The sequence below is a fragment of the Pinus tabuliformis genome, chromosome 2_1 (assembly GCF_031772625.1).
Source record: "Pinus tabuliformis cultivar Carrire ecotype Pingquan chromosome 2_1, CPIR1, whole genome shotgun sequence".
In the NCBI taxonomy this organism is placed as follows: domain Eukaryota; kingdom Viridiplantae; phylum Streptophyta; class Pinopsida; order Pinales; family Pinaceae; genus Pinus; species Pinus tabuliformis.
In genome coordinates this window covers 156002488-156022928 of record NC_142299.1, presented here as the reverse complement: position 1 = coordinate 156022928, position 20441 = coordinate 156002488, and the positions used below count along the sequence as shown (strand labels likewise).

General features: G+C 42.1%; 1 protein-coding gene across 1 annotated transcript in view; it reads right to left on the bottom strand.

The window, feature by feature from the left end:
* LOC149199205 (uncharacterized) overlaps positions 1–14709 on the bottom strand; it is a 46827-nt gene extending 32118 nt beyond the window's left edge. The window contains exon 1 of the mRNA XM_089400485.1: positions 13886–14709. Coding sequence (XP_089256611.1) covers positions 13886–14709 — 824 coding nt within the window. The remainder of the gene's footprint in view (positions 1–13885) is intronic.
* Between the last annotated feature and the right edge of the window lie 5732 nt (positions 14710–20441).

Here is a 20441-nt window from a genome sequence, read left to right as displayed (position 1 = left end):
GTCTGCTCTCACTCATTGCACCCTACAGAAGGGCTTTCTAGTATGCATCGTACCCCCCATGTGTAATAGGCGAGATGCATCGCACCCTATGCATGGAGCAGCCTATATGGTCCAGTTTTGACCAGTTCTAAGTAGTTTTTCATGGAGAACTTCTGGGAGATGATGTAATCAACTGACCTTGTTCCTTTAGGGTATGAAGCAACACTTTTAGGGGTTTATAAGCCCTTGTTTTATGGACATATTTGATTGGGGTTGTAGTGCCCAAATATGTCTATAACAGTTGCCCCCTAAAGCATGAGGTCGTAAATCCTTTTGATGTCAGGTGAAATGCTTTATAATGAGGATCCGAGGTTTTTTAAACTGGAAGGTGACCTGTAATAAGATACAATACAATACATTATCTTCACAATATTTTCATGATCTAGCTAAGGCAGGAATTCCCATGCTCATATTTATAAATTCATACTCATTTACATAAGACAGACAATCGTTTGTGTGGCAGATTGATGATTCTGGTAGAACCATCATCCTTTAGTTTGGATGATTATCTGTGCAACTGTGATGTAAATTTGATGTCTTTATTTTCCTGAATATATTGTAGCCCGAATGGATTAAACTAGATCCGGGGTCTTCAAACTCATTCAATATTCACCCGAATTACAAGTTGATCCATGTGAAAGATGTTCTGATGTCAAACATGGAAAGACATCGCCTAATTACTAGCCAATGATGTAAGTTGTTAACAGGCGCGAGAGGAATCACTGATAATGATGATGACCCTCAAGGTATTGCAGTACAATTCACATGGTGTGAATACATGAGTTGATGTCGAACACAGCGTAAAATCTTTCGATCGAAGGCCATTGATGTAAACCTGTCGCCGGAAGTAAGAAACTTGCCATTGAGGCATGCAAGCTTCAAAGTACTGAAAGGGTTGTTCCTAAGTCAACTTCTTGGATAATGAGCTGATGTTGACAAGAAGAGACCCATCGTAGGAGGGCCTGTCATGCGGAAAGAGTCAATTTTGCGGACAAAATGGCAACTCCACTGGGGACTCCATTGATGTGAATGATTTTTCCTTTGTGTGAAACTTTGATCTGAGAAAAGTCGTTTGTTTTCTAGTTTTTGTCTGTTTGACTGTGTATTTGGGTGGGATAGCTTAGGGTTAAATTAGATTTTAGTTTTTCTTGGTTTTTCTAGCAGTACGCACCCTCTGAGTTAAGCACAGTGCGTACCTGTACGCACTGCAGCTTTGTGCACAGAGCGTACACACACCTGTGCAAACAGGTTGCCTGCGTACCCTGTCAAAATTGAGAAAATTTCAATTTTCTCCTTTTTTGCCTATTTTGTTTTTAATTTGTTTTTGCTGCCCAGATCCACTGGTTACCTATCAGAAGTATTCACCTAAGCTTGTTTCATCAGTGTCAAGAGTTTTAGTGAAATTCATAGAGATTTTGCCCTAGGGTTTGATTTTTGCATTGGTCCTGTAGTGACTTTGGCTTTAGAAGTTGTAAAACCTTGGATCTCCCTGGTCTTTTCAGTCTTCTTAGGAGTTGGACCTTTCATAGAATCCACCCTTGTGAGAAAGCTACCTTTGTGTTGTCTCTTTGCCGAATCTCAAAAAAGTTTGTTGATTAAACTTTGAATTTTATTCTTAAGAAAAAGAACAAAAGATTTTGATTTTTGTTTTTGACTGGTTTTTTATTCTGCATTAACTAGTCCTTAATTAAATTTTGACTAAGTAAAACATCCTGGAATCATACTTGCTAGGCTTTTGCTTCATTAGATTTACTTTTAGGTGAATTTCTCTTAGATTTGCTTTTGGGTGAAATTGAGTTGATTTGATTGCCATAGATTTTTTAACTTTGATTTCTGTTAAAGTAAGTTTTACATGCTTTGTTAATATAGGTTAAAATCCAAAAAATCTCTGTTGAAGAAAAGTTTGCTTTAGTAGCATTTGAGTCTTTGAAAAGAAAAGGAATTTTCGTGAAGTAATTAGTGGTCATGTGTTGTATGCTTTGGAAAAGATAAAGAGTTTGTTTCTTTGATTTTCATTGCCAAGAAAGTTGTCTTTATGTCAATTTTTCATTCTCCAACTCTCTTAGCTAGGGAATTCATTGAAAAAGAAAATTAGTATAAATCATCCTAAGTGCATCTTTTTAGTGGATTTCAGTTGAGTCTACACACCATCAGTTTCATCTCCACTACCTTTTGTCCTAAAGAAAAGCCATAAAAAATTAACGTTTAAAGTAAAATCAACTTAGTAACTTTTATTTACTAGGGCTCTGAAACACCAATATAGATCAGGCTAGTGTCTTGGAGTAGGAGAGTAATTAACTCTCCAAGATAGTAAAACCAAACAAGTAGCTCATCTTGTGGTAGGAAAAATCCAACTGTTTCATTTGTACTCTGGGAAAGCTACTCTTAAAGGAGAAGCACGAGACCGTGTCCGAACCAGTGAGGGGATCAATCCTCCTTCATTGGGAAAGATGCCAGATACGCACGTACTACAAACGGTAAACCTCGGATTATTGTCGAGTAGCCTGGGGTCACTTGTCGGTAAACCTTGGATTATTGTCAAGGAGCCGGCAAGGGGATTGAGCTTGTTACTCTGCCCTTGTGTGCTATCGGGTCGTAGACTGTTCCCCCAGGTATATTTGTTGCTGTTGGTAACCTTAGTGACCATTATCTTTAGGATTCTACCCGAGGTGACGGTGGAGGGAAGATCCCACTGTACCTGGAGCAGACGTCGGCTAGACTCACTTGGATTTTCCGGGGGGTTCACTTCACTCGAGACGGTTAAAGTGGAGGAACTTGTGCCGGTCTATTCATTAAGCAGGTTGCCGGGGTAACTGTTCCACCCACCACTTCTGTACTGAATTCGACGATGTTGGGCTTCATCACCAACTAGTGTTTTCAGTCCGGAAGGCTACTGTTTGTGTATGGTTTGACGCCCTAGCTTCTTTAGGCGTGTGATTCGAATTTGTTTGGTTCTTTAGAGACTTTATACAGTTTGCTTTGAGATTTTACTTTGTTTGCGTGTGCAGTAGTTAAAAGTTTTTAACTGTGGCTGAATTACCGAGATAGTCTCGTAGACTTCGGGGCCAGTCTCCTGAGATTGTTACCGTGGCCGATTTTTTGAGGAAGTCCCGTAGACTTCGGGGCGAACCTCCTGAAGACGTCCTGGGTCATTACGAAGGTTTGAAAGTCCTTGTAACTCCTAGTGGCAGTAAAGTAGGTTCACCTGAAGAAGGAGAGTCATCATTGGTAGTCCATCCAGATTACCAAGGTCTAGAAACAGGTTATAATCCTGAAGCTGTTGCAGTTTCTGAGCTTGCTGGTAGTTTTTCATCTACTAGTGATATAGGCGAAGAACCTGAAATCTCTGAACCTGTTACTCCAACTTCTAGTGCTCCTAATTCACCTAGGGTAGAAAGAGTCATCACCGAAAATCTTCCTGCTGGTTTGATAGCTATTGAAGAACTTGCTCCAGAAGAAGAAATAGGCATCTCTATCCTTGAAGATCAACCTACTATTGATCTAAGGGAGCGTGAATCCATCTTTTACAGTCCTCCTAGAAGTACTACTTGGTATCTTTCGTTAACCAATTATTTGGACAACTCAGGGTCAAGTTTTTCTCCACCTCGTACTCCTTATCCACCTGGAGGTATTTATACTCCTGTAAATATGTCTGGTCAGTCGTCCATGTTCACTCAATCTCCTGAATCTTTCTTGTACGGCGGTCCTTCTGTTCCCTCTGGGTATCAGTCACTTTCTGGTACTTTTGCGGGAGCATCTCCTCAACCCATTGAACATGGGTTATTAGCTGGAAACAATGGTAATAATCCGTTGGGTGTAGGAGACATTTACATGATGTCAGGTTCAATTCCCGGTTCTCAACCTCAAGGTGGCCAGTTACCGCCTGGGGGGCAGCCTCAATTAATGCCTAGGGGGCAACCTCAAGGTACACAAATTGCGTCTGGGGGGCAACCTCAAGGACAGTATGTACCCATAGTGCAATACATTCCTCAAGGTCAACCCCAGCCTCAATATGTACCCCAAGGTCAACCTCAGTATCAATTTGTACCTCAAGGTCAACCCCAGTATCAGTACTTACCTCAAGGGTATCTACCTCAAGGTCAGTACTCGAGTCAAGGTTATCAACCACCCCAAGGTCAATCTTATGTTCAAGGTACAGGAAATGTACCTTTCAATTATCAATCCTACCCTCAATCCGGTTATGGATCTCAATATCCTCAACCTGTCATGTGTCAATACCCCGGAATGAACATAGTGTGGGATCCATCACAAGTTCAACAGGTATTGCAGCCAAGTGTACAGTTGTCATCTCAAGCTGGACATCCCTTAGTTTTTGGTTCACCCCAGCAACCAGTCCAGTCTAAATTTCAAACTTCTGTACCTTCGGTAGTTACTCAGTCGCCCATTGCACCTAGTACTCCATCTCAAACGACTGCTGCAACTACCGCAACATCTGTTCCATTCACCACACTTACTTCTGGAGTATCGACAGCTCCGGTTTCTACTATCTCTGCAACTACGCCTCAGACATCTTTACCATTCTCTGGATCCATGATTCAAACTACGGTTCAGATGCCTGTAGGACAGCCTGGTTTAAGTACGGTTGTCACTAGTCAACCACAATTCACTTATCAACCGTACCAGGGACAGTACCAATACGGGCCTGCTGTCCAACAACCAGTTTACCAGTATCAACCGTATCCTGGGTACACTTATCAACAACCTCAGCAACCCCAGTACGGTCCGGTTAATCCTGGTTTTCCGGGAGGATACAATATCCTGAATGCGATTCCTATTCCAAGTTATCCTGGATATCCTCCTCCTCGGACTGGTCTTGTGACCTAGAGTTTTAGGGATCCTAATCAGCAATTACCGTTTATCGCAACTTTGGATTTACCAGACTTGTCGCGCCTAACGAACGATCCGATCAATTATCTTCCGTTTCGGCTGCCAATGCCAAATAAGTTGCCCAGTGACATTCCCAAGTTCGAGGGTAAGTCTGGAGAGGATCCATCAAATCATGTGATGACTTACCACCTCTGGTGTGCTTCAAATTCCATCTCGGATGATTCAATCCGCTTACGTCTTTTCCAGCGTACGCTCATTGGTCTCGCGGCCAAGTGGTACATTGAGTTACCACGGGCCTCTTTTTATAATTTTAGTCAGTTAGCTACCTCGTTCCTAACTCATTTTCAGTTGCCGGTCAGATATGATAATGGCACGGAGTTACTAACTTCATTAAAACAGTCGACGTCCACTTATATTTCCGATCATATACATGAATGGAGACGTCGAAGGCGATTAGTGAAAGTTTTTATCCCGGACCAAATCTTAGCTGAATGGTTTGTTAAATCATTATTACCGAAGATTACTGAAGATGTAGCTAAGGCCGGAGTAGTTACTGAGGAGCAAGTGATTGCTCAAGTGCAGTACCTTGACTTAGTTTACACTCAGTCAGGTACATTACACGAAAAGATCCCAGATCTTCCAAAGTCAAATCAAATCGCTGCTGCTCCTTCGGGATCTCATGCTGCTGATGGCATGATTGGTATGGTAAATACTAAAAGAAAGAAGAAGTCTTCAAAGAATTCTTCGCCCATTATAACCTTACTAGACTCCCCGACAGGAGAATCTTCTGCTAAAGTTTCTGCCAATATTCACACTGTAGAGTCATCTATGGCTAAATCAAAAAACGGTGGGAAGAAGAAAGGCAAGAAGAAGAATAAAGCAGACAAGACTCCAAAGGAGAAAACAGAAAATTTAGAAACCAATGACGAAAAGCGCAAACCTCGATATCCTTGTCTTATTTGTGAAGAGGATCATTTTACAAGAGATTGCCCTCATCGGGCCGAGGTTGTGAAAATCGTCAAGGGTTCCCCAACTCCTGCTGTTTTGAAAGATCCATTTCCAAAGCAGGAGAGTAAGATGATAGGTTCTTCCTCGAGTGCCAGTGAAGAACCCATATTGATGATGTCTCATGTAAGGATTGCGACTCGATCGCAAGATTATGGTAGTAAAAGTCTTGTTGATGGATCGAAAGAAGCAGAATCTTCTCATTCAAATCCATCAACCTCAGCTGCCGGTTCCGATCCACTACAGATCGAGAAACCTAACCCTGACTTAGTAATCAAACCGCCCACCAAGGGTGTACTTCGAAGGTCTGCTTTCAATCCACATGCAAGAGCGGCCCAGAATTACAACATTGTTGAGGATTTAGCTGTTTCACCCTCAGCAATGTCGGCTTTAGAAGTGCTGCAATCATGCCCAGCATAGCGAAAATTACTTTTGTCGGCTATAGGAGCTGTTGATGTTCAGGACCCGAACCTAATAATCTTTGATCTAGAAAATAGTACACCGCGTTTGCCTCATCAGATGGCTTTCCAGATCCCAGTGATAGTCAAAAACATGCCTATTCATCGGACTGTAATTGATGAGCGAGCTTCCACGTGTATTATGTCGATACAGTGCTGGAGATCACTTGGTTCTCCATCACTAAATCAATCCCCGACAATTCTTAAGGCCTTTGATGGTCGTGGGTTCCATCCGTTTGGCATTCTACAGGATTTGCCTATAGGGGTTGAAGGAAAAACCATTAGTCTAGATGTGGAGGTGGTTGATGCCCCTCTAGACTACAACCTTCTTTTGGGTCAAAGTTGGTCTTACGCTATGACAGCGGTCGTTTCATCGGTCTTCAGAGTAATAAAGTTTCCACATAATGGCAAGATCGTAACCATAGACCAGCTAGCTTATTTTTCATTCGACCCAGCCTCTTCAGAAAGTATCCAGCATGTCGGTAAAATAGCTATCCCTTATAAGGATGTTGGCGTAGGATTAGTTAAAGATGTCGGTTTACTGGGAACTTTTCCTTTTCCTCCAATCAACGCCGTGTCTCCATTTGCATCTATTCATATGATTACTTCAGACACCATTGTTTATGACGATCCTTGGATCGTTCCTTCTGAATCTGAGATAGACTCATTTGGTGACGCAATGCCTTTGAGTCCATATGAAATTGCCTATGAAGCCGTGCAGTCTTTTATCGACCCGAGTTCAACCAAAATCGACCAAATGAATGTGGTCCATGAGGAATCACTTTTCGCGTCAACCTCGGAGTTAATAGCATTTCCCGAAGTTGTGTCATCTGACGAACAACTTTGTGAAGTCCTGTGCGTAGACGATTTACCAGGGGAAGATCTCCATCATAGATCTTCGTTTTTACCTGAGGATGATCGTTTTGAAAACAATTTCTCATCAATCTTTAAAGTTGAATATGTCAAAGAAGCTCAGAGTCCAATGAAACATCCTGATTCGAAGCTGAATTTGGGAAACATTTCTCGCACTATGCCCATTGACATTTCAGTCAAGCCCGGAATTGTTGAGCACATTCATATAGGTGCCTCGTGTTCAGATGACGAAATTCAGACATACAAGGCCCTATTTCAAGAATTCCGCGACGTGTTTACCTGGTCCTATGAGGAAATGCCAGGAATTGATCCCGCAATTGTTGTCCATGAGATCAAGACTTACCCGGATGCTAAACCCGTCTAGCAATGTTTGCGTCAGATTCACCCACGAAAAGCGGCTGCGATTAAAGCAGAAGTTGAGAAGCTGTTGAAAGCAGGTTTCATTTATCCGATCTCGTTAACGGATTGGGTATCGAATATTGTTCCGGTTAACAAAAAACAGGGAACAATAAGAATATGTATCGACTATAGGGATATCAATCGTGCTTGTCCCAAGGACAACTATCCAACGCCCTATATCGATCAAATAATTGATGATTGTGCCGGCAGTGAAATATTTTCCTTTATGGACGGTTTTTCCGGTTACAATCAAATCAATATTCTACCTGCCGATCAACCAAAAATGGCTTTCATTTGTCCATGGGGGACATTTGCTTATTGCAAATTACCTTTTGGGCTTAAGAATGCCAGAGCCACTTTTCAAAGGGCGATGTCTTATGCATTTCATGACATCAAACACATTGTGCAACTGTATCTCGATGATTTGCCCACTCACTCATTGCATCGAGCTGATCACCTTGTCCATTTACGAGAAATTTTCATGAGGTGTAGGCATTATCGTATACGGTTGAACCCACACAAATGTGTCTTCTATATAGAAGTGGGACGATTGCTGGGATTTGTAGTTTCAAAAGCCGGCATTCGCGTCGATCCCTCGAAGGTAGAAGCTATCATCAAATTGCCTCCTCCTTTGAGTCTTCACCAACTCCAAAGTTTGCAGGGGAAAGCAAACTTTTTACGCCGATTCATTCCTAACTACGCCGAGATTACCAAGGGTTTTACTCGGTTGTTGAAACAGAACGCTCAATTCTCTTGGGATGAGATATCTCAGAAATCTTTTGATGCGCTCAAGCACGCGTTGACCCATGCACCGTTGCTGCATCCTCCCAACTACAACTAGGATTACTTTTTGTACCTTGCCGCCGCTCATTCCACCATTGGAATGGTCTTAGTACAGGAAGACGAATTCGGAATAGAACATGTGATCTATTACCTAAGTTGGACATTAAACCCCACTGAGCTCAAATATTCACATGTGGAGAAATTGGCTTTGGCAGCCGTTCAAGCTGTCCAACGTTTTCGTCACTACATTCTATTCCGTAAAACTACAGTCATTTCGGATTGCAACCCTATGATCTACATTTTGACTAAACAATTGCTAGGGGGCAAGTACTCTAAATGGATTGTTATCCTGCAAGAGTTCGACTTGGAGTTTGAAAAATCTAAGTCTAAGAAATCTTTAGTTTTTGCAGAGTTAATGTGTGACTTCCCGCGTGCTGACACAGAAACTGTGGCAGAGGAACCCATTGTGGACGAATCTTTGTTTCTCATCAGCACTTTAGATCCGTGGTATGGGGATATAATCATCTATCTCCAGACCCAATCCTTTTGGCCTGAAATTTCAAAGTTGGAACGTCGGAAAATTCGATTCCAGTCCCAACAGTACAAAATTATTGGAGATACTCTTTATCGCCGTGGGGCAGACTTGGTTTTTCGTCGTTGCTTAACTCACGAGGAAGCTGAAATGGTTTTGAATGACTGTCACCCTGGAGCGTGTGGCGGTCATACGTCTGGGTATGCCACAGCCCAAAATATATTGCGCGCTGGCTACTTCTGGCCGTCCTTGTTTAAAGACTGTATTATTGCAGTCCGGAAATGCCACAACTGTCAAGTGTTTGATCACAAGATGCGCGCACCACCTGCTCCTCTCCACTCTATAATTGTCGTTGGTCCTTTTGCCAAATGGGGTATCGATTTTATTACATGTAACCCTCACTCGGCCGGGGGGCATGCATATATCATCCTTGCGGTTGATTATTTTACTAAGTGGGCCGAGGCGATGCCTACATTCGATGCAGACGGCAAGACAGCTGCAATTTTCATATTCAATCACATTATTGCTAGGTTTGGTGTCCCACAAGCGATAATCACTGACCATGGGTGCCATTTTCGAAACGTTATGATGACAGAACTTACAGGCCAGCTTGGTTTACGTCACGATAGCTCAACTCCTTATTATCCACAAGCGAACGGTCTGGTTGAGTCCATCAACAAAGTTTTAGTTATCATGATCCGACGAATCATCGGTATTCATCGGTCGAATTGGCACAACATGTTATTTTCCGCGCTTTGGGCATACCGAACCTCAGTGAAAACATCAACAGGGTTCACTCCTTTCCAACTAGTTTATGGTTTGGAAGTTGTGCTGCCCATTGAATGTGAAATCCCGTCACTTCAAATGGCTATCGAATTACTTCCAGCTACTTCCGAAGAGGAGAAGCGTTTATTATACTTAGCTCAATTAGATGAGACTCGACGTGACGCTGCATTGGCAATCAAGACTCACGCAAAACGTATGAAAGCTCAGTATGATCGAAATGTGACCCCTCAAAATTTTTCGGAAGGAGACCTAGTGCTATTATATGATCAAGCTAACGATATATTAGGTGCTGGAAAATTCGTTCCTATGTGGCATGGGCCCTACATTGTCAAGTGAAAGCTAGCAAAAGGGGCCTATGAGCTGATAGATTTTGACGGGGACTCTTTGGGTAAACCCAGAAATGGACTTTACCTAAAGAGGTATTATGCTTAAATGATGGGTATGGAGATCTTAGTTAGGTTAAGTTTTTTCTTTCTAGCTGGCGTGTTTGTTAGTATAGACAGTGTGCTTAGCTTAGAAAGTGTGTTTTTTGTCGTTATTCTAGCTTATCTTGGTTTTACTCTTGATATTGCAGATGTCAACGCCTCTCCAAACGTACATTGGATTCGCTGATGGTGCTTGTCGTAGTACACGGAATATCTCTTCCGCAGCTTGGGTTATCTATTCGCCCTCTGACGAGTTAGTTTCTATGCATGGGGTGAGCCTCGGTCAAACAACAAACAACATTGCAGAATACAGTGCAGTGATTGAATTATTGTCTGAATCTATTTCGTTTGGGATTCGGAGTTTGATAGTGAGGTTAGATTATGAACTCGTTGTATTACAGCTTAATAGAGTGTATGCCATTAGAAATCCAGTGTTATTAAGGTTATTTTTTAGAGTGCGCCTCTTGGAACATGAATTTGATTACATTGAATATCAGCATATTCCAAGGTCTTTAAATACATTAGCAGATGCAATTGCTTCTCGAATGTTAGACAGACATTTGCGATAATCATACATGTAAATTTAAAAACATTTCATCACACATGTTTAACAAGATAAGCCGGTAATAATGATATATATAGATAGGAGTGTGTCAAAAAATACATCGTCTTCGATCATAGGTTGAAAAACACCTTATGATCGGCAAAAATGATAAGTACAAAAAACCAAAATGTCACATGTGTCTACAAAAGCGACCATCCAGTCACTGGTGATGCTCTCTATACGACACCACTGAACGGGCTACCCTACACAAGAACCTCCTAAAAGGTCCTAGGACTACGACGACATAGCGCTGAAGCCTGATAGGAATATCATCTATAGTAGTCTCTGGTATGTCTGCCGTAAGACGCTCTAGGTCTTGTTCCAACTCAGCTAAGGTCTCTGCGGCCGCGTCCTGTGGGGTCGCTGTCGGTGCAACTGGTACTCTCCTCTAGAAAGGTCGGAGATTGGCTGGATGCTGTGGACCTACATCTGCATTTTGAAACATGTCACTGTCAGCTTTGAGACGATATAAAAACAAAAAAATAGATAATTTAAAAACTTGTGAAAAATGAAGTACCTGTGTCATCCCACTGTTCTCCCGGTGGAAGAATCATGTCCGGATCTCCACGAAAATCAACTCCGGCATAAGGAAAATCCTGTATCGAGAAGACCTGGTTCTCTAACCAGTGAAAATACTCCGGTCTAAATCGGACAACCTCCGTGCCCTCGTCAGGATGACAGGCCATCACCGCAACCCATCGAGTCAACTTAGGCTCTCGAGGAGGCCCAACCTCAACAGTGAGCTGCTGTGGGATCAGCATCGGAACCCTCTCTAGGGCAAAACTCACAACTAAAGGCCCATAACCAAAAGTCTTCAGTTGTCCGTTTTTGGTCCTAGTCAGTTGGCCCTTTAAGTTGGCCAACACAGCATCGCACCAGTTGAAAATGGTGCCCCGATAGCAATCAATCGCCATCCGCATCTGGGATCCAGTGGCAATGTGCAAAGCGGCAGCCCCGCAAAGTCTGGTAACTGTAAAGGCAATTACCATAAGTTCAGGTCGGGATATCTTTTTAATCTCTATCCCCTTATCCTGGTTTTGATTATTACACCACTCTAGTCGGAGACTAGCAATGGACTGGCCACCCGGCCTAGTCCCGGACAGAGTCAATTGTTCGCCCCTCTTGGGCAAACCAGTGAGAAAGTAAATATCTGAGGGCTCTATCTCGAGCTGGTGCCCTCCAATGTAAAAGCACTGATCCTGAACGTTCCACCTTTCAACTAGCCACTCTAGAAAGCGCACCTGGGCCCTCATGCCAGGTATGGCCCAGTATTTGTAAAGACCGCATGCCTTCTGTTAGCGCTTGAAATTTCACCTCAGGCTGAGAGAGGTAAACCTCAAGGCAACATCAAACCATTTAGCCTCGTAGCTAGCCCTACGGGGCAGGAGAAGGCTCTCTCCGGTCTATCTCGTAAAATCTTCAATAGATGAGATGACCAATAATGTAACACTAATATTAGGCTAGTATACTGATCAAAAGGGTTGATTTGGGATTTTTTGGGTTTTTGGTGGCAAATTGAGGAGAGGGCAATTTTGGGTGCGGGGATTGGACACAGTTTCTGCAGGGGGTTCCTTGGGCGAGGTAGGAGACAGTGCTGATGCCTTTAACTGAGGTGTATGGTCAGGAATGAAAGATGAAGAGCTAAAGATAGCAAACAATAACTTTGAATTCTCTTTAGACAGAAGAAAACATTGAAATTAAACAAACTTAAAAGCAAAGCATGGCAAGCATGAATTCTTACTTTAACACTTCATTTGTTTAATGTGCAGAAGTAAAAGAAAGGAAATGAATTACATAACAAGCTTACAAGAACATTGAGAAACACACCATCAACACATGAGTCCACAAGAATCCCAAAGAGGATTGCAAAACCCTGGTCTTCCTTAGCCAAAAATTGCAGAGATACAGTGAATAATACAATGATAGCTTATCCCTCAAGAGTCCAACCATGAAAATGAGCAAGAAAGTACATAATATATATCATCTAACCTCTTTCCCTGCCTACATGGGTTGATCTCACTATCCTAGGAGATGTTTCAACCACTTCTAAACTAAGCACTACAAACTAGGCAGTCAAAACAACTTGCCTCTATAAGCTAGGAAACCAATTCATTCATTTAATATTTACCCTTTTCATGAATGAATCTTATAGAAGTGTTACATAAGAGTAAAAGTGTCTTTAAAGTACAATAATTACATCAAAGAGAATCATAATTCACCCCAAAAAGTCAAACTGAGTCAAATTGCGCTTTTCTGAGCTGTACAGTGCATTTTGGAAAAATCTGCCTAACGAGTTGCGCGCCCCTGCCTGACAGGTCGCGCGCCTTTGGAGCCACTTTTAGGGCAGTTGCAGGTGTCCAAATTGGGCAAGAGTAGGCTTGTTGGAAAGGTCTGTGAGTCTACTTTCCAACCCAACTAGAATTTTTGAATTTGGAGTTCATTTGCTCTATCAAAAATCAAATCTCCCAAGACTGCTTTCTGCAATTCAAAAAAGTGGCAGAAAGTCATTTTTTACTAGTTTTTTGACTTTCTGGAGGCCCAAAACTTCACCAAATCTCAAGTCCATCCATGAGCATGTGTAACTTTGCATGAAAAATCTGGAAATGCTGAGTTTTTGTCAAATGGAGTTGCCATGATGAAGGGTCGCGTGGGGGGTGAGACCCATTAATGGGAAAAACCTGCAAATTGCTTGAAAATGCCAAAATTCACCCAAAATTCTCAAAATTTCTTGGGATTTGTGCTGTGGCTAGGCTATTTAGTGCCTTGATCCTTGAGTGAAGCCTCAGCCAAGATACGGAGGGGATTGGGCCTCTTTCTCCATTTTAGTGGCTCGGTCAACCGCCTTTGAAACATTTTCATCTTTGCCTTGCACACATGCATTCTTGCCCAGTAATGGTTCTTCATGTTCCTCATCAATTTCTTCTCTTGGTTGGCCTTAGCCAACATCCTCTCCAAGTGTGCATTGAGCCGGATAAGCATGGACTCTCGCCCAGCGGGCAATAGATCACCGGGTCTTCTTCTATTCAAGATGCGGTCTCCACGAATCCTCCACAACTCGTCAAGAACTTGCTCATCCTCCAACTGCTTGTTGTGCTGCTCTAAATATGTGATCGTCCATTGTGCCATCTCTAACTTCTGCTGCAACAAGCGGTTCTCAGCCTCCTTTTGCTGAATGGCCTCGTGATATTTTCTTTGTGCATAGTAAACAAGGCCTAAACGGCTATATGCCTTGCTGTAGTGTGCATCTATCTCAATAGATTTGTTGCAGTCTTCTATTGCTTCTGTGTATTTACCAACCTGGGTATGAGCAGCTGCCCTGTTACAATAATATACAGCATTATCCCCAGACAGTGATATAGCTAATGTATACAGATCAATAGCCTCGAAGTATCGTTTTGAAGACATGGCTGCATTGCCTTGAATTTTGAATGCTTCACCAAGGACTTTATGTTCTGCTCCAGAAGAGGTTCCTGTTTTTTCCATTTCCTTCATAGTGTCTTTGAGTACACATTTAGCTTTGTTCAATTGTTCAACATAATCAGGAGAACCAACAGGTGTGTTTCCAAAGAAGCCAGCATTTTCCAAACCTTCCCGAAATTGCTCAAATAATTCATCTTGAGAATTGCCTCCTGCTTCTTGCATTCTAGGTTCCACAGAAACAGCTTCATCCACAGATATAGGTGTTTCTTCATTATTGATAGGCCTTGGAGAAATGTTTTCAGATGGAGTTGTGAGAGAAGATACTGCATGGTAGGGATTTGTTGACTCTTGCTCTCTACATGAATCCAATCCAGATGACTTGAAAAGGTCAATCAATAAATGAGGTTGCAATTGCTCATCTCCAGACCTTGTGCCAAGCTTGAAAACATCCACGAGACACTCTGTTGCAACTTCAATACCTTCAGTATCAACTCCTGGAGCAGGTTCAACTGCAAGCTCGAACAATTCTGGGGTCATTTGGCAGCTTGCTGGCAATTTTCTATGGAGGAAACCCTGATGGGTCGCGCGCACTGCCCAACGGGTCGCGCGCCCTCAACGGGTCGCACCTGTGTAAATTTTGCACTGGAAAAGGCAGCCTGATGGGTCGCGCGCCCCTGACGGGTCGCGCGCCAGGCTCAACGGGTCGCGTTTTTACAGGAGGCTTTTGGAGGCCTTCCCGGTGTCGGAATTGGGTACAGAATAGCTCGTTGGAAAGGTCTCTGAGCATACTTTCTAACCCAACTGGAATTTTTCATTTTGGTGTTGATTTGACCTATCAAAAATCAAATATCCCAAGACTGGTCAAAATGTGCCAAATGAGGCTGCCTCAAGGAAGAGTGCTGTTGCAGTCAACTTTTAAATGCCTTCCTCAACCCCAAATTGAGCTCATGATAGCTCATTGGAAATATATTTGTGTCTAGTTATCATTTTACCCATCAAGCAAATCATTTGGCCAACCAAGCTAGGCGAAAACTTGATTTTCCCAAGGTCACTTCAGAGGTGTCTTTGATTCTCCTGAGGCAACGGAATTCTTGACATTTCTCTCAAACCATGACACCTGTGAAAAAAGTGAAAGAGGTTTTTATTATTTGGCATGTTTTGGACAAAAACCTCTCTCAGTTTCCAAAAATTCATATTTTATTGCTCTGAAACATCATTTGGGTGAAACTTGCCCCGATGTGTGAAACAAGGAATTTTGTCGAAATGAAGGAGATAAGGGGCTTCTAAATTCTTGGGGTAATTTTTGGAAGTAGGTAGGTATGTTAGGAAGCAGGGGGAAGTGGAATCTTAGAGATTGAGTGAGGGGAAGGGGTCCAAAAGGGCAAAACACAGGCCAAACCTAGAAAATAGCCAGGTTGTAGCTAGAAACTAGGGTTTGTGCAAAAATGAGGAATTTGGCGGATCTAAGGGATGGGAAGTGTTGGATAAGGTACATGAAAGATAGGGGAAGGTGTATGAACATCTGGATACAAGTTTTTCTAGTGATTTGACCACCCAAGAGAGATTAGCTTTCAAAACCCTAGGAGAGGGAAATGACCCTGCCTAGGCGCAACTGAAGCTTGGACAAGGTGTAAAATGACTCATTAGACACTGAGATGATAATGAAAACCCTATGAAGGATGATAGACTCAGCTGAATGGTGAAATGGACCGACATTTGGACAACTTTAGAAGGAGTTAAAGCAAACCCTAGACCTAATGCCTAGTGACCAAATTTTGCTTGAAGACTCACTGAAATGACAAAATTTGACCTTGACACTCTGAGACCACTTTGTAAGAGCATATTTGATCACTGGAGGAAGGCTGGAAAGACTGACACTAACATCTTCAAAGCATCAATGGAAGGTTGGTGATTAATGGCGGCCAAATCAACATCTTCGTGTTCTCTCTCACACCAATCAAACATGGTGGGCAATCTACACACCATAAAACATCTGTTAGAGTCCATAAATTTAAAAGTTTTTGGTTCATTTTGGAGAAATGGAGGTTTGAAAATCCTCCCCGCGGTGTACACAGCCCGCCTTTGGAGACAGGGCGTATGTACGCAGGTTCTCTTAAGGCAAGCTGCGTACGCCCGGCATTTTCCCAACTGAGAAAATGTCGGGGTACGCAGGTCACCCATGGAGCACCTGCGCACCCCGAAAAGCGGACCTTGAAACCCCCAAGGCCTCCAAAAAATGAAACTAAAGCTTAAAAACAAATTCTAAACGGATGCAAATGAAGAGGAGGATGTTGTAGAATACCTAATGAGACGGCGTTCGGTTTCGACGGTCAGATTCTCCGCAATGTCCACGGGAAGTTTCTTGCCAAAAGCCCTTTTTCTCTCCTCAATAGTAAAATGGTAAAAATGAAATGGTAAAAGCCCTTTTTATAGGTTTTTTGAGTAAATAAATGTCAAATTTGTTTATTTTCCACCGTGAAAAGGTATTTTTCAAAGTATTTTTATCTATCTTTAAACAGGTATGAGTAATGTGTTGGTTTTTGTGCAGGATAAAAGGATTTTCAGGGAAAATTGTCATTTTTCACAAACAAAAACATCAGAGTCATCTTTTAAGCCCTTTTCTGACTCCTAAAACATGAAAAGATTGCCGAGCGTTTCTTTTACACTCGTTAAAACGGAATTAAAATACGGTCCCCTTATAGCCCTTTTCTGACCGTAAAAACAGGAAAAGATTGCCGAATTTTTGTCGTTTCAAATTCGATACTGGAAATAAAACTACGTGTCCTTGATCGCTTTTTACTTTTCAGGTCAAAGACACTAATCATGAAAGTACTCCTTGGTCGCAAGATCAAGCGGTTCTCTCAAGTATTATTTTATACTTTTTCGGGCTTGGGAGACACAAATTTACGAAAAAGTTCAACCCTGGAGTCTTCTTAAGTTTTTTCAGACTCTCTAAAAATGAAAAACGCCGAGTTTCTCCTATACTGGACTCGTTAAAATTTCACAGTAAAGGACCTGTTCGATTACAAACAGGAACGGACCACTCCTTCTTAGGGTTCGAATCAAAACTAAGTTGGACTCATCCGAAGGATGAGCTTATAATCAAGCATATGTTATCCTCCTCAAGCTTGTAAAAAATAAAGAGGTACTTGCGAGAAATGGTGGGGGAAAAGAGAGAAAAATGAGCCTATTTGTTATCCTTTGTCTCAGAAGAAGCCTTATCACCACTCTTGAACACGACACTTTTCATTCACCTGGGTTGGGAAATCCTTTGCCTCACAGTTGATCAAACCACATTGAAAGTCTTCAGCCGGGTATTAACTTTGGGTCAAATGTCACCAAGCCATCTGTTGTGTCATTATGTGTTCAAGAGGTCACTGCAAATAAACCATTCATCTGCAAAATACCCGTCATCCATCTCAACCATCCCTGAGTCAGTCCTTACAGCTACATTTCTTCAACTTGATCTATGATTTCGTGTTGTGGGCTTGCCTGCAACGGGTCACTTTCTATCGACATCAACACATTATCTAGAGAGATGACCTAGAAATCGTCAGTACCTTGAAATCTGCATGCATCAATGGCAGGTTTCTCGCCTTTGACGACGGTTTACATCATTGACTTTCGATCGAAGGATTCCGTGAAATGTTCGACATCAACTCATTCATTCACATCTCATGGATTGTATTGGGTACTTTGAGAACCATTGACATCACTGGTGGTTTCTCTCACACTTGTTAACAGTTTACATCATTGACTGGTAATCAAGTGGTTTCTACCATGTTCGACATCAACTCATTTATTCGCATGGATAGAATCGTACTATTTCGGGAAGTAGAAATGAAGACCCTGGATCTAGTTTCCATCATCCAGGTTGCGAGGAGTTTTGTATTCATTATACAGTAGACTAACTATAAACAGATGGCTGCGTCCATACTGTGTCTACAAAATTCTATGATTATGATGTACTGCGAAATCATTCCTGTATCACAGCAGTAGTTAGTTTGTTAGTTAAAGTTTTCAATCTGAGTATGGGAATGCCTACCTCAGCGATGATATGATCTTATATATGTAATTTGTGTTGAATACTTGCAGGTTCCGACTGGGCTCTCCATAAGATAATCCTTGAAATGATAAAGTACTTCACCCTTCCTAGATGATATGAAACCCTAATCTACTACACACTTCGCACTTTAGGGGGCAATCTGTTACACTAAAATTTGTCACCATGACTATTTGCAGTTAGTATGGCTCCATCAACTGTCATACTATCCTCCTTGGCAAGTCTCATACCTCTGCTCTTCATGTCAAACTCCAAGAAAGAGAGAAAGTCTTTAAAAATCTATATATCTCTGGGTACGCAGTTTCTCTTAGCCTTACCTGCGTGTACGCACCTCAAGTTCACAATACCTGCGTACTTGTACGCTCTGTCTGTAAAGGGGTGGGTGCGTACTCCTGTAAAGGTCAAAAGGCGCAAGTTTCACTTCAAAAAAGTTACTTGTGGTCATTTCTAGAGCATTCTAGAAGCTTGTTTGACGTGTATTGAGCGCCTCCAGATGGTTCATGTATCCCTATGAAAGAGGAACTTATCCCATCAAGAGGGGAGCTATCCCATTCAAAGAGGGGCTTATCCCATTGATGGTGGACCTGATTAACTTCCTCTAGAGCACTATAAATACAGGCATTAGGCCAGAAGGAGGAGAGGTTGAAAGCCGAACATTCCTAAGGGTAGATGCTGCTGGAATTAGGACTTCCTTATAGAGCTTGAGAGGAGAGATTCCCATCCTTTCCTAGCCTTATTTGGAAGTGGGTGAGCTGATCAAAGTAAAGGAAAACTCTTGTTGGACCCTAGGAGGGACCTGCACAACACCAAGGCTCAGGTTGTAATGGTTTCTTTTGTTTCCACTTAATACAAATAAGCTCACTTTTCTCAACAGATTGTTATACATGATTTGTTTCATATACTCCTTGGTCTGTATGATGAATATGTTTTATTTTATAAGTTTATCAGGTGCTATGTAATCTTTTGGCTTGTTAGTGAATGCAGGTTTCGAAGAGAAGAGCTTGAGAGGAGAGATTCCCATCCTTTCCTAGCCTTATTTGGAAGTGGGTGATTCCAGCAGCATCTACCCTTAGGAATGTTCAGCTTTCAACCTCTCCTCCTTCTGGCCCAATGCCTGTATTTATAGTGCTCTAGAGGAAGTTAATCAGGTCCACCATCAATGGGATAAGCCCCTCTTTGAATGGAATAGCTCCCCTCTTGATGGGATAAGTTCCTCTTTCATAGGGATTTATGAACCATCTGGAGGCGCTCAATACACGTCAAACAAGCTTCTAGAATGCTCTAGAAATGACCACAAGTAACTTTTTTGAAGTGAAACTTGCGCCTTTTGACCTTTACAGGAGTACGCACCCACCCCTTTATAGACAGAGCATACAAGTACGTAGGTATTGTGAACTTGAGGTGTGTACACGCAGGTAAGGCTAAGAGAAACTGCGTACCCAGAGATATATAGATTTTTAAAGACTTTCTCTCTTTCTTGGAGTTTGACATGAAGAGCAGAGGTATGAGACTTGCCAAGGAGGATAGTATGACAGTTGATGGAGCCATACTAACTGCAAATAGTCATGGTGACAAATTTTAGTGTAACAGGGTCTTAATGAATCCCACATCTACGACACGGAATGGAGCAAATGATCTTGTGGAAGTGAAAACGATCTGATGATATAAGGTTCAGGGTGGCGGTCATGAAAAGTGGAGAGTGAAGGTATTGAAGTGGATGAGATGTTGGCTAGGTTGGTGAATTCTCTAAGTGACTTCTCTTGAACATACCGGTGACACTGAAATGGATTGGTACCATTAACCCCAAGGTGGATGGTATAGTGGACCAATAGTGATATGATTGGCGAACGAAATAACCCAACCCGACTCAATCATGGTGATGGAGTGAAAGTGTCATGTTCAAGAGAAACCTACTACCAATGAAGCTATTCAAGTTTTCTTCCCTTTTTCCCCAGTCATTGCTGACCAGTACCTCTTTATTTTTCTCAAGCTTGAGGAGGATAACATATGCTTGTTCTATAATTTTCCCTTCGGGCAAACCTGTCGCTATGTTTTAACCAGCCTAACGATAGTGAAACTTGCTCTTATCTGCATGTACAAGTTTGTCGCTATTGTTTTAACGAGTTTAATGATAAATATAACTTGGTCCTTTTCAATTTTAGAGAGTCTAAAAAGGGATGGAAAGGAAACTCCAGTGGTCCTTTTT